Consider the following 14935-nt stretch of genomic DNA (forward strand, 5'->3'; position numbering starts at 1 on the left):
GATGTTCTGTCAGTCTCTCTCTTACTGCCCCTTTTCAAGGAAAAATAGGAGGAGTGGTTTGGTCGGGGATAACCAATGAGCCATAAGCACTCCTTCGGAGGGTGTAACGAAGTTGGAAACTCTTCCTGTATCTCACCAAAAGAGCAAATTACTAGTGGCCACTAGATGGCGCTATTGATACAACTTCCACATGACCAGTTAATCATCAATGCCGTTTAAGCTCTAAGTCATTAAAGGATTGGAATGTATGTACCATCCAGTGCACCGTACACCTGTGGTATGTGGTGCGCTGCATAATTACGCTGTGCTATTTTTTCTGCCTCCTGCGCATTTGGTAATACTACGTGTAATGTTTCATTAGTTTTAATGTTATTGCTGGGCATACAGCGTATACAGCAAACTGTTGTTACGCTTACACTGAGCGTCTCACCCACTACCCTGTACTCCACAGCAGTGGCCAGTTTGTACAAGGCAATAGCAATCCTCGACTAAACTTTTGGCTCTACAGATAACCCGATCATGGTGCATAGTTTATCAAAGGCTGATTTTGACATTCTGAAAATCTTGATCCAAAGCTCGTCTGAAAAATGGTCCTGCACAATGTGCTCCTAAAATTGTTTTGCGCATTTACGTTCCCAGATGCGAGGTATACGTCGCCGTGGCACGGAGATTTGAGCCCACATTAGATGGGCCATTGCTCGTTCTAACAGACGTCTCGTAGCTGCAAACAACATAACCATAAAAAGATGGCATACAAAGATGGTAATTCTACTTAAAGCAAAAACCGAATTAAATCTCTCCATCTTGCTTGTTTCTCTGCAGAAAGGTTTTCTCTGTAAAGGTTTTTTCACATAACTGTAGTTTTTCGCTTTTTTTTTTGCCGATATTCCGTAAATGCGCATTACACTTGTGAAACGTTTGGATGGAAACGCGGTTACTGATACAAGTATGATCTTAGTCTCAAATATGCTTCTATACTAATAATATCAAAATACTATATGTTCTATAGCTTTAACACACATTACTATGATTGTGAGTTATTATGATAAACATAGTCTATTGAGTGGATAGTAAACAACTTAATTCAAATAAAACATAATATGCCATGCAGATAAAATTTAGATCAACACACATTCATTGGGAACGATAAGACATAAAAGATACAAAGAGAAGGATAATTAGAGCATACACTAAAGCAATGACATAAACGTGTGGGCACAACCTGATATTGCAGAGTGAGATGTGGCACTGGGTCAACTGGGAAGGTGCTTCAATCGAAATCGTTAAACCAATCACAAACTAGCTGCTGCTATGACATCACCACATTTGCCAGGCCTTTCTTGTTTTTCTTCTTTTTTTTTCTATTTTTCTCATTTTTTAACCTCAACCAGAGAAAAAGCTCTGTGCCACGCATGCACTGAATCCCCTCGTTATAATACATGCTTAATATGTTTGTGATTGGTGAAATGATTTCGATTGAAGCACCTCCCCTGTTGACCCAGGGCCACATCTCACTCTACAATATCAGGACGTGCAAACATGTGGTTCTCTCTCTGTGTGTGTGTGTATGTATAAGTGTGGACATGTGGACGTGTAAAAGGTGGTTAGAGGCCCAGCACTGTTTGACAAAAAGGGAAAGGGGCCCACACAATGGCGGATTGTCTTAAAAATACACTATGCAAATAGTAAGCATACAGAACAGCTAATAAGCTGGATTTATGAGGTAAAGATGCAAAGGTGAAATTTCATCTGGCCCTTTTGACAATGGTGAAAGAATCAGATTCAGGCTTTATTGGCCAAGTATGCTCACACATACAATGAATTTGTTTTTGGTTACACAGATGTTGCAGTGCACAAAAAAAACAAAACAATAAAAGACAATCTTATTCACTCATTCTCTCTTCTTAACACACACATTCGTACATTCATACACAATGTGCAAGTTTAGAAAAGATAGAGAGAGGTCTGTAATTTTCATCATAGGGACACTTCAACTATGAGAGACAAAATGAGAAAGAACATCCAGGAAATCACATTGTAGGATTTTTAAAGAATTTATTTGTAAATTATGGTGGAAAATAAGTATTTGGTCACCCAAAACAAGCAAGATTTCTGGTTCTCACAGACCTGTAACTTCTTCTGTTAGAAGCTCTTCTGTCCTCCACTCGTTACCTGTTTTAATGGCACCTGTTTGACCTTGTTATCTGTATAAAAGACACCTGTCCACAGCCTCAAACAGTCAGACTCCAAACTCAACCATGGCCAAGACCAAAGAGCTGTCGAAGGACACCAGGAAGAAAATTGTAGACCTGCACCAGGCTGGGAAGAGTGAATCTACAATAGGCAAGCAGGTTGGTGTGAATAAATCAACTGTGGGAGCAATTGTAAAAAAATGGAAGACATACAAGACCGTTGATAACCTCCCTCGATCTGGGACCCCACGCAAGATCTCATCCCGTGGGGTCAAAATAATCATGAGAACGGTGAGCAAAAATCCCAGAACTACATGGAGGGACCTGATGAATGACCTGCAGAGAGCTGGGACCAAAGTAACAAAGGCTACATCAGTAACACACTACGCCGAGAGGGACTCAAATCCTGCAGTGCCAGGCGTGTCCCCCTGCTTAAGCCAGTACATGTCCAGGCCTGTCTGAAGTTTGCCAGAGAGCATATGGATGATCCAGAAGAGGATTGGGAGAATATCATGTGGTCAGATGAAACCAAAATGGAACTTTCTGGTAAAAACTCAACTCATCGTGTTTGGAGGAAGAAGAATGCTGAGTTGCACACCATAGCTACTGTGAAGCATGGGGGTGGAAACATCATGCTTTGGGGCTGTTTTTTCTGCAAAGGGGACAGGACGACTGATCCGTGTTAAGGGAAGAATGAACGGGGCCATGTATCGTGAGATTTTAAGCCAAAACCTCCTTCCATCAGTGAGAGCATTGAAGATGGAACGTGGCTGGGTCTTCCAGCATGACAATGATCCCAAACACACCGCTCGGGCAATGAAGGAGTGGCTCCGTAAAAAGCATTTCAAGGTCCTGGAGTGGCCTAGCCAGTCTCCAGACCTCAACCCCATAGAAAATTTGTGGAGTCCGTGTTGCCCAGCGACAGCCCCAAAACATCACTGCTCTAGAGGAGATCTGCATGGAGGAATGGGCCAAAATACCAGCTACAGTGTGTGCAAACCTGGTGAAGACTTACAGGAAACATTTGACCTCTGTCATTGCCAACAAAGGTTATGTTACAAAGTATTGAGTTGAACTTTTGTTATTGACCAAATACTTATTTTTCACCATAATTTACAAATAAATTCTTTAAAAATCCTACAATGTGATTTCCTGGATTTTTTTTTTCTCATTTTGTCTCTCATAGTTACAATAATTACAGACCTCTCTCATCTTTCTAAGTAGGAGAACTCGCACAATCAGTGGCTGATTAAATACTTTTTGGCCCCACTGTAGGTCAAGGCAACAGGTCTGTAGTCATTTAGTCCTGTGGTAGTTGCCTTTTTGGGTATGGGTATTATTGTGAAACATTTAAAACAGGATGGAACAACACACAGCTCCAGTGATCTGTTGAAAATCTTAGTGAAGACAGGTGCAAGCTGGTCTGCACAGGTCCTCAGGCAGGAGGGAGAGATTCCATCAGGACCTGGGGCCTGTCCACACCAACACGAATATTTTTATTCTGTTATCCACAAGAACACGTCTTTAGAAAACGCAAATCTAGTCTTTTTAAAGCACCGTTTACAATGTATATTTTAAAAATCTGCTTCCTTATTAAAAAAAAATAGAATAATAACAGGAACACAATAATATACATAAAGCATTAAACAAAAACATGTATGAGAACATGCATCAAGAGTTTAAACTTTTAAGAAACTGCTTTGTCAGTCAGTTAAGACATCATTAAACTAGGTGGTTGTTCATGGGCCCATTGTTCATTGGGTGTTTAAATTCTTGGCCAGTGTAACTGAATCTTTTCTGTAATTACATAAACACAGCAAAATATGAGTTTTTAGATTAACTAAATCCAAAGCTAGCTCTCTGATTACTTTGCCATGTACCTGGAGGTGTTTATCTGAACTGAATCTTTTAGGTACCCTTGTGTTTACTTGTACTTTATATAGTTTATTTATGTTTGGTTTTATCTTTACTTTAGTGTGATGGAGGGTACAAGACCAGATTCACCTGAACCCAGCTGTGTATCCATGAAGAGCGACGAGTCAATGGAACCTCCACATAACTTTAAAGATGGAGGATGTTTTACTGATCTGAGGTCAGTATAATCTCATAGTGTGTTAGTGCATTAGGGTTCAGTATGGGCTGATGATTCCTGATCAGAACTAAGTAATGTTTAAAAAAAAAAACACATTTATTTTTTTATTTATTAATAAAGAGTGACTGGTTAGTGGAGCATCCAAACCATTTTAGAGATTCTTCTACTGATCTGAGGAAAAACAGATGTTTGACAATCGAAACTGTGTAGGACTGTCAGGACCAAGTTCAAGAATATAAATAGCTTGAGTGTATAAGGTCTACAAGGGTGAAATTGAAGACATAGTCCAAATGAGAGTGATAATAACAGCTGTAATATTAATATTGATTGCATATTTATTTAAGAATGTTAATTTAGATTCGCAGTGGTTGCGATCTTAGCATACTGTGTTAAACAAAAAATCATTGTAAACTGCTGTGGTTGCAGACATTTATAACTCATACATGTATTTACTATTTAAGATTAAGCTCAGAAGCTTAAAGCTAAGATGATCAGTTTCTGTATCACAATCTGCTTAAATATAAAACATGAACAATTACAACTGCTAGATTCATTTGTTTTATCTCTGGATTAATTGAATAAAGAGATGTTATATTGTAAAGCACTGCATGTGAAGCTTCATTTTAAATGGTGGTAAATGTAATATATGTTTACTGATTAAATATTCTATACAGTTCCCAGCTTGAATTAGGGTGTTTACATTCATTTTAGTTCTTTTATTTTTGGTTTTACTTGTATCCAAGTGTGATGGAGGGTACGAGACCAGATTCAACTGAACCCAGCTGTGTCTCCATGAAGAGCGACTGGTCAATGCAACACTCACTTACATTTAAAGATAGAGGATGCTCTACTGATCTGAGGTCAGTATAATTTCATGTTATAGTGCAGTGTTTTTACTTCCAGTTCCACCTAATCAAATGTATTATTCTCATTAAACTCAGTCCACTAATTAATGTATTCATAAAATTAATAATCATCTAGGAAATGTTTCAGTAACAGGATGATAGAACCTGCTAGTATTCAATACTGTCTTATTTGTCTTTTTACAGACCACAAAAGAAGAAATTAAATGTTAATTACAGAGATCAGCTGGAATCCATATTTAAGGTTTGTATGTATGTGTGTGTAATAATAATGATGATTTTTATGTAGTTTGCTGTTGGTTAAATGAATATTATGAAGGATTATGTGTTGATTTTAGATTCTAGATGTTGTTTTACTGACCTGAATGTTCTTAATTTTTGGGTTATTGGGACTCATTAGGGGTATTAAACATACAATCTTCCACAATTTCATTATTAAAACTGGTTTGGGTGAGGTGAAATCCAAGTTTAAAACTTAAGTAAATTTAATTGAACATATACTGTCATCTAAAATATAGAAAAAAAATAAAACAATGTGGCACACACAAGTTATTATACTTTGATTCAGTTAGCTTACAAGTATCACAATAATAACTTTCAATTAATTTTTATAAGTACAGCATTCCTTATACAGTATGATCACATCACTTTTCTTCTACATCAACAGGAACTGGAGCTCAAAGTTATCAGCATGTTAAAGAATGAACTAAACAAGTTCAAAAAGCTACTGAATGAAGATTACCCAGCATGCTCTGAGCAGGAGGTGAAGGATGTGGAAGATCTGAGTAGTTTCAGAGAGGGGGCGCTAAAGATCACACTGAATGTTCTGAAGATCATGAACCAGACAGACCTCGCTAACACCCTGCAGAGGCGTAAGAGACATAAACACTTAAATCAGTCATTTCTTTACCATTCGATAAAACCTTTCTATATCAATCTTGGTTCTAGAATCATCTAAGCTTTTAATTGGTCATTAAATTATTTTTATAAGCATAAGATACTTGATATTAGATAAAAATTATATGATATGGGTCACTACATCTCTCAATCATAAAGGTTTATACTTAAAAAAGAAAATAATTTATTAATGAACCTATTATTTATGAAAATATTTTTACTGATTATTGATCATACATTAAAATATTGATCACTATCTTCTGTTTATTAGAACTGGTCTCTGTATATCAGGAAAAACTCAAATCCAATCTGAGAGAGAAATGTAAAAGAATTCATGAAGGAATCTCCATGCATGGAAGCTCATCACTTCTGAATGAGATCTTCACAGAGCTTTACATCACAGAGGGTTGGAGTGGAGACATCAATAATGAACATGAGGTCAGACAGATTGAAACGACATCCAGGAGACCAGCAGCACAGGAGATTCCCATCAAATGCAACGACCTCTTTAAAGACACGTCCATCAGAACTGTGCTGACTAAAGGAATCGCTGGAATTGGAAAAACAGTCTCATTGCAGAAGTTCATTCTGGACTGGGCTGAAGGAAAAGCAAATCAGGACATCATCTTCATATTTCCACTTCCTTTTAGAGAGCTGAACTTGATGAAGCAGGAAAACCTCAGTCTGAAGGAACTTCTTCATCAGTTTTTCCCAGAAGTAAAAGGTCTGCCATCATTAGACTGTGATATTTATAAAGTTTTGTTCATCTTTGATGGTCTGGATGAGTGTCAACTTCCTCTAGATTTTCAAAATAATAAACGATTGTGTAACATAACAAAGTCAGTAAAAATGGATGTGCTGCTGACAAACCTCATCAAGGGGAACCTGCTTCCCTCTGCTCACCTCTGGATCACCACTCGACCAGGAGCAGCTAATCAGATCCCTCCTGAGTGTGTAGACCAGGCAACAGAGGTACGAGGGTTCAGTGACCCTCAGAAAGAGGAGTACTTCAGGAAGAGGATCAATGATGAGAACCTGGTTAATAAAATCATCAAACACATAAAGTCATCAAGAAGCCTCTACATCATGTGTCACATTCCAGTTTTCTGCTGGATCTCAGCCTCTGTTCTAGAGAGAATTCTGGATGGAGCCGAGGGGAAAGAGATCCCCAAAACTCTGACTCAAATGTTCACTTACTTCCTGATATTTCAGATAAAACACAAGGAACAAAAGTATTATGGGAAATCTGACCCTGATCCACACCAGACCAGAGAGACGATACTGGCACTCGGAAAACTGGCCTTCCAACAGCTGGAGAAAGGAAACCTGATCTTCTATGAAGAAGACCTGACAGAGTGTGGCATTGATGTCAAAAACACATCAGTGTACTCAGGAGTCTGCACCCAAATCTTCAAAAAAGAGACTGGACTGCACCTGGGTCAGGTCTTCAGCTTTGTGCACCTGAGTGTTCAGGAGTTTCTGGCTGCTTTATATGTATTTCTCACCTTCATCAACAAAAACAGAAATGTGCTGGTGATGCAAAACACTGGATTCTCTAACATCTTTAAAAACTATACAAACATGTCTGACTTTCTGAAGAGTGCAGTGGACAAGGCCTTACAGAGTGAGAATGGACACCTGGATCTTTTCCTCCGTTTCCTCCTGGGTCTCTCACTGGAGTCCAATCAGACTCTCTTACGAGGCCTACTTTCACAAACAGGAAGTAGCTCTTACAACAAAGAGGAAACAGTCAGGTATATCAAGGAGAAGATCAGTGAGAATCTTTCTCCAGAAAAATCCATCAATCTGTTCCACTGTCTGAAAGAACTGAACGATGATTCTCTAGTGCAGGAAGTCCAAAAATACCTGAACAGAGGAGGTTCTGTTTATTATGATAGACTCCGTCTGTCTCCTGCTCAGTGGTCGGCTCTGGTGTTTGTGTTGCTGAACCAGGAGCTGGATGAGTTTAATTTGAGTAAATATTATCCATCACATGAAGGTCTTCTGAAGATGCAGCCAGTGGTGAAAGTTTCTAGAAGAGCTGAGTGAGTAATTTATTGTTAAATGTTTGATTCAGGGGGTCATCACTTAAACATTAATGATCTTATTTATTAAGCTGAGAAGGTGCAGAACTAAAGGGTTGCAGTCTGATCTCAAAACGTGTCTGAAATTAACATCTAATTTAATAATGTAAATAATAATGCTGTTTCTGCATCACCTATTAACTTGCACTATGCTATTTATACTAAGTATAAAATCTGATGTGAAATGGTGGAAATTATCATGCACAGAGCTCCAAAAACATCAGGACTAAATGTAATAAAGAGACAAATACATAAGTAATAAAGAGAAAAGTGCATTAATAATAAACAATCTTTTTAAATATGGACACGTTAGCATGAAGGGGGTGCTCGGGTAAGGTACGCTAGCCCACTTTTGCTGAGATCTGAGGATGTTAGCATGGAGGGAAATGATCTGACTGCTGTGTAATTATATTTTCAGAAGAATTAGTTTTACTTTGATGAAAACACTGTGTAATAGTGATAGCTCAGTGGTTAAGGTACTGGACTAGTAAACAGAAGGTTGCTGGTTCAAGCCCTGCCACCACCAAGTTGCCACTGTTGGGTCCCTGAGCAAGGCCCTTAACCCTCAATTGCTCATCGTGTTCCGCTCATTGTGTAAGTCGCTTTGGATAAAAGCGTCTGCTAAATGCTGAAAATGTAAATGTAATAATAATCAGATAATTTTGCTGAACAACAGTATTGTTACGCACCCTATATGGACACTAAAGGATGTCGGGTCAGTAACAGCAGTGGTTACAGAGGTGGTGCAATAGGAAATAAAACTGTAGACTGGGGACATAGGAAAAAAACACAAACTAGATGCAGTAGGTGAAGCGAGAGTTACTTTGACTGGTTCACATTCAGTGGGTCATTACCAATATACAAAAAAATATTTACATCAATGAAAAACAAAAGGGCCTGGACAAAGTAAAGAAAAAAATAAAACAAAACCCATACCTCCTATTTTCAAATTTTATGAACTACAAACAAACTGCTAAACAAAAGAGCTAACTACACTAAACTTTCCTACCAAACATAAATACTGTGGATGGCACACGCTTCTTACCTAATGTGTCTATACAAAGATTGGCTATGTGATGGAAATGTATGAGCATGCCCTTTGTGACATGTCCAGGCCCCAACACACAAACTGTAAAAATTGGTCACAAAGACTCTACACAAAGAGACAAGTCTCAGAATTCAAAGCACATGCCACTGAGCCAAATACCAGCAAGTCACACCAAACAAAGTAGCCCAACATGCTAGGTTGCTAAATTGCTAGCCGGGGCGTCGTCTTATGCTTCCTCTTTATACCAGGGGTCTGTCTCAGCCCATGCTCCACTCTTTCCTGCTAAAACCACACGCTGCAATGAAAGTCTCAGCAGCAAAACAAAACAGGAAGATAGCAGCATATATACAGTACCAGTCAAAAGTTTGGACACACTTTCTAATTCCTATGTTTTTTCTTGATTTTTTATTTTTATTTTCTTCATTGTAGATTAATACTGAAGACATCCAAACTATGAAGGAACACATATGGAATTATGTAGTGAACAAAAAAGTGTTAAACAAACCAGAATATGTTTTATATTTTAGATTCTTCAAAGTAGCCATCTTTTGCTCTAATGACAACTTTGCACAATTTTGTCATTTTCTCAATCAGCTTCATGAGGTAGCCACCTGGAATGGTTTTCAGTTAACGTTTGTGCCTTGTCAAGAGTTCATTTCTGGAATTTCTTGCCTTTTTAATGTATTTGAGACCATCAGTTGTGTTGTGCAGAGATATAGTTGGTAAAATATTTAACATATTCTGGTTTGTTTAACACTTTTTTGTTTACTACATAATTCCATATGTGTTCCTTCATAGTTTGAATGTCTTCAATATTAATCTACAATGTAGAAAATAAAAATAATCAATAAAAAACATTGAAGGGAAGGTGTGTCCAAACTTTTGACTGGTACTGTACACACAAATAATAATAATAATAACAATAATACATGCCATGTCACATAACACTATCATGAGTCGCTTTACATAAACATGTTGTGTAAATAACATGTTTAGACTTGTGCATTAGTTTTATACAGAATGTAGAATTTCACCTGAAAGCAGGAGCAAAAGTATTTGTACCTCTAACCCTGAATGTTAGTGACAGCAGTTTCTACGTAGAGCTTCCTGATAATTATTAGTTCCCAGTCGTGCTGTGCAGAAATACAGCAGTGAGAGTGAAACCTTTACAGAGTAAAATAGTGAGTAATTATAGAATGTAAATTTCATTTAGATAAAATGATGGAAGTAGAAACACACCCTGGTGACGCACACACACACAGTCACTCTTATCTATGTTTTAGGATGGACATGGAAATCAAGTTGACATTTATAATCGGTGGGTAACTTTGAATTCATTCTCAGTTGCTACACTGGTATAGTCAGCGCTTCCACTATTTTGGACTATGTAGAAATTTCACTTTTATCCACACTGATCTGATTATTTCTCTCCAGGTTGGTGTGGTGTAATCTAACAAAGGAAAGTTGTGAAGTTCTGTCCTCGGTTCTCAGTTTAAACTCCTCCAGTCTGAAACATCTGAACCTGAGTTACAATAAACTGAAGGATTTAGGAGTGAAGCTGCTCTCTGCTGGACTGGAGAATCCACACTGTAAACTGGAGATACTGGAGTAAGATCTTCACTTTCACAAAGTTTTATACACATTCATTCCTTTACAGCAGGGCAGTTAAACACCTGTTGGGGGCGGCACTTAGCAAGTAGCTGCAATTTATTAGCTGACCACAATTTTACAATGAGACAGTGCATATGAGAGGGGGGTGCTGTGGAGGCAGCATGAATATTTTTTTTACCAAAATAGATTTGACCTCAGTTTGCCTCATCTGTGCTAAAGAGGTATAACATCTGTTGGCATTATGAAACAAAACATGCACACCTGTTTTAAAAGTACAGTGGAGAAAGGTAAAGGCAGGGTGTTGCTCTGCATGTTTTTTTTTTTTTTTTTTTTTTTTTTTTTTTTACAAATTTACATTTGTTTAAATGTTTCGGTTCCTAAAAAAGATTTTCTATCATCCGTTGAAATCAATAAAAGCACTGTTAATTGGAATAAACAGTAGTGTTTTATTTAACAATAAAAATGCCCTTCACTGAGATTAACTTTTGGCCCCTTACAAGAAATTATTTGGGCACCCTTTACAGTAACCACGTCATCAGCAATCAGCATAAACAAATAAACCATCTCAGGGTGACACACACACACACACACACACACACACACACACATGTTAAAAGACAATGTTTAGATGATTACTGATTCAGAATAATCAATTCAGCTACTTTCACTTTCATATGCACTGCAGTCTGGGTAATATTATCAGATCTGCTACTTGGATTCTCCCTACTGCTGCAGGGTGACGTCTTTCATTCCTCTGATTGATCTGATTATTTCTCTCCAGGTTGTGGAAGTGTGATCTAACAGAGAAAAGTTGTGAAGTTCTGTCCTCAGTTCTTAGTTTAAACTCCTCCAGTCTGAAACATCTGAACCTGGGTCACAATAAACTGAAGGATTCAGGAGTGAAGCTGCTCTCTGCTGGACTGGAGAACCCACACTGTAAACTGGAAAAACTGGTGTAAGATCTTCACTTTCACTCTGTAGATACAGAAGATATGTTCTAATTAAAATCATCATTTAAACAGAAGATGAATTTATTGATTTCTTTTGTTTTATTGATTAATACCTGCACAAACACAGAGCCACAGGTAGTTTAATTAATTATACAATATTACATATACATTTGGTTGCTTGAGGTACAGTGAACAATGGAAAGATTAAATTAATGATTGTAAAATAAATTTAAATAAAACTAAATTTAAAGTGCTTCTTCCATACTAGACTTTACAGTAAGGACTGTACATTTTAAATTGTACAGAGCTAAAATTGCAGTTTTGTGTTTGTAATTAATAAAGGGGAAATATTGATCTGATTATTTCTCTCCAGGTTGTGGAATTGTAATCTAACAGAGAAAAGTTGTGAAGTTCTGTCCTCAGTTCTCAGTTTAAACTCCTCCAGTCTAAAACATCTGAACCTGAGTTACAATAAACTGAAGGATTCAGGAGTGAAGCTGCTCTCTGCTGGACTGGAGAATCCACACTGTAAAATGGAGATACTAGAGTAAGATCTTCACTTTTACACTGTAGACACAGAAAATCATTCATACAGAAACTGTTATTGCTGTGTGTATGAGTTTGATATTTTACTTATTTTTCTCACAAGATAAAACTTTATCACTTTATCATTAATATAATAGAATAGTTTTACATGTTGAAGATTTCTCAGTGATGTTGTCTGATTGTGGATCTGAATGGAGATGGAGGTGGGAGAAGATGATGTATGATTTTTATTAACTGATTTTCTTCTGCAGGTTGTGGAGCAGCAGTATTACAGATGAAGGTTTTACTGCTTTGGCTTTAGCTCTGAAATTAAATCCATCATCACGTCTGAGAGATCTGTATCTGAATGGCAATCATACAGGAGAATCAGGAGTAAAACTGCTTAAATATCTACAGGAGGATCCACAATGTAACCTAGAGGAACTAAGGTAACTTACTGTTACTTTATACACAGTCACACCTAAACACACACACTTAGACACACACACACACCTGCAATGGTATTGTGGAATCAGAACTGCTCATTAGCAGAACTTCATCTGTATCAGGATTTTTCAGTGGGTGTTGGTGTTATACTGGTTCTGAATGTGTCAGTTACAAACATCTGATCATGTCTGATCTCTTCTACAGCTTCTGATTCTAATACATATTGGATTATGAGATGAAGATGAAGAGCAGTGGAGATCTACTCTTCACACTGGGATTCTACATGGTGACACTTTGTTCAGCTTCTTATTGCTCAAATCTGTAAGCATGCTTTTCTGTATAACTGTGTGCTCCTTTCATAACATCACTTCCTGTACAAGATCAAAACTCTCAAATCCACTTTTTAGTGCTGGTGGACCTTCATCTACTCCTTCTATACATCAGTACTGAATGAGTGAGATACACTCACTGTCCATTTTTTCAGCTCAACTTACTATATAGAAGCACTTTGTAGTTCTACAATTACTGACTGTAGTCCATCTGTTTTTCTACATGCTTTGTTAGCCCCCTTTCATGCTGTTCTTCAGTGGTCAGGACTCTCCCAGGAACACTACAGAGCAGGTATTATTTAGGTGGATGATTCTCAGCACTGCAGTGACACTGACATGGTGGTGGTGTGTTAGTGTGTGTTTATGAGTGGATCAGACACAGCAGCACTGCTGGAGTCTTTAAACACTTCACCGTTACTACTGGACTGAAAATAGTCCACCAACTAAAAATATATCCAGCCAACAGTGCCCCGTGGGCAGCGTCCTGTGACCACTGATGAAGGTCTAGAAGATGACCAACTCAAACAGCAGCAATCGTCTCTGACTTTACATCTACAAGGTGGACCAACCAGGTAGGAGTTTGTAATAGAGTTGACAGTAAGTGGACATGGTATTTAAAAACTCCAGCAGCACTGCTGTGTCTGATCCACTCATACTAGCACAACACACACTAACACACCACCACCATGTCAGTGTCACTGCAGTGCCAAGAATCATCCACCACCTAAATAATATCTGCTCTGTAGTGGTCCTGTGGTGGTCCTGACCATTGAAGAACAGCATGAAAGGGGGCTAATAAAGCATGCAGTAATAGTCAGTAATTGTACATTTACATTTTCAGCATTTAGCAGACGCTCTTATCCAGAGCGACTTACAGAAGTGCTTCCATAGCAAACATTTCATTACTCTAGTTAAAGTAAACAACAGTCCAAGGACACAAATCTGCTAAAACTTTTTTTTTTTTTTTTTGGAAGAAATGAAATAGTGTTAGTATGTACTAGTCAGCTTAAGTGCTTAGTAAAGAGGTAGAACTACAAAGTGCTTTTATATGGTAAGTGGAGCTGATAAAATGGACATTGAGTGTAGAAACAGGGAGGTGGTTTTAATGTTATTGCTGATCAGTGTATATAGGGGTTGGACAATGAAACTGAAACACCTGGTTTTAGACCACAATAATTTATTAGTATGGTGTAGGGCCTCCTTTTGCGGCCAATACAGCGTCAATTCGTCTTGGAAATGACATATACAAGTCCTGCACAGTGGTCAGAGGGATTTTAAGCCATTCTTCTTGCAGGATAGTGGCCAGGTCACTACGTGATGCTGGTGGAGGAAAACGTTTCCTGACTCGCTTCTCCAAAACACCCCAAAGTGGCTCAATAATATTTAGATCTGGTGACTGTGCAGGCCATGGGAGATGTTCAACTTCACTTTCATGTTCATCAAACCAATCTTTCACCAGTCTTGCTGTGTGTATTGGTGCATTGTCATCCTAATACACGGCACCGCCTTCAGGATACAATGTTTGAACCATTGGATGCACATGGTCCTCCAGAATGGTTCGGTAGTCCTTGGCAGTGACGCGCCCATCTAGCACAAGTATTGGGCCAAGGGAATGCCATGATATGGCAGCCCAAACCATCACTGATCCACCCCCATGCTTCACTCTGGGCATGCAACAGTCTGGGTGGTACGCTTCTTTGGGGCTTCTCCACACCGTAACTCTCCCGGATGTGGGGAAAACAGTAAAGGTGGACTCATCAGAGAACAATACATGTTTCACATTGTCCACAGCCCAAGATTTGCGCTCCTTGCACCATTGAAACCGACGTTTGGCATTGGCACGAGTGACCAAAGGTTTGGCTATAGCAGCCCGGCCGTGTATATTGACCCTGTTGAG

General features: G+C 38.4%; 1 protein-coding gene across 1 annotated transcript in view; it reads left to right on the forward strand.

The window, feature by feature from the left end:
- Window positions 1-14935, forward strand: part of LOC134328783 (uncharacterized) — a 266319-nt gene that overhangs the window by 188618 nt on the left and 62766 nt on the right. Inside the window, exon 2 of the mRNA XM_063010008.1 lies at window positions 4551-4565. Within this exon, the coding sequence (XP_062866078.1) occupies window positions 4551-4565 (15 nt within the window). The remainder of the gene's footprint in view (window positions 1-4550; window positions 4566-14935) is intronic.

Source organism: Trichomycterus rosablanca, chromosome 15 (genome assembly GCF_030014385.1).
Source record: "Trichomycterus rosablanca isolate fTriRos1 chromosome 15, fTriRos1.hap1, whole genome shotgun sequence".
Taxonomy (NCBI): Eukaryota; Metazoa; Chordata; class Actinopteri; order Siluriformes; family Trichomycteridae; genus Trichomycterus; species Trichomycterus rosablanca.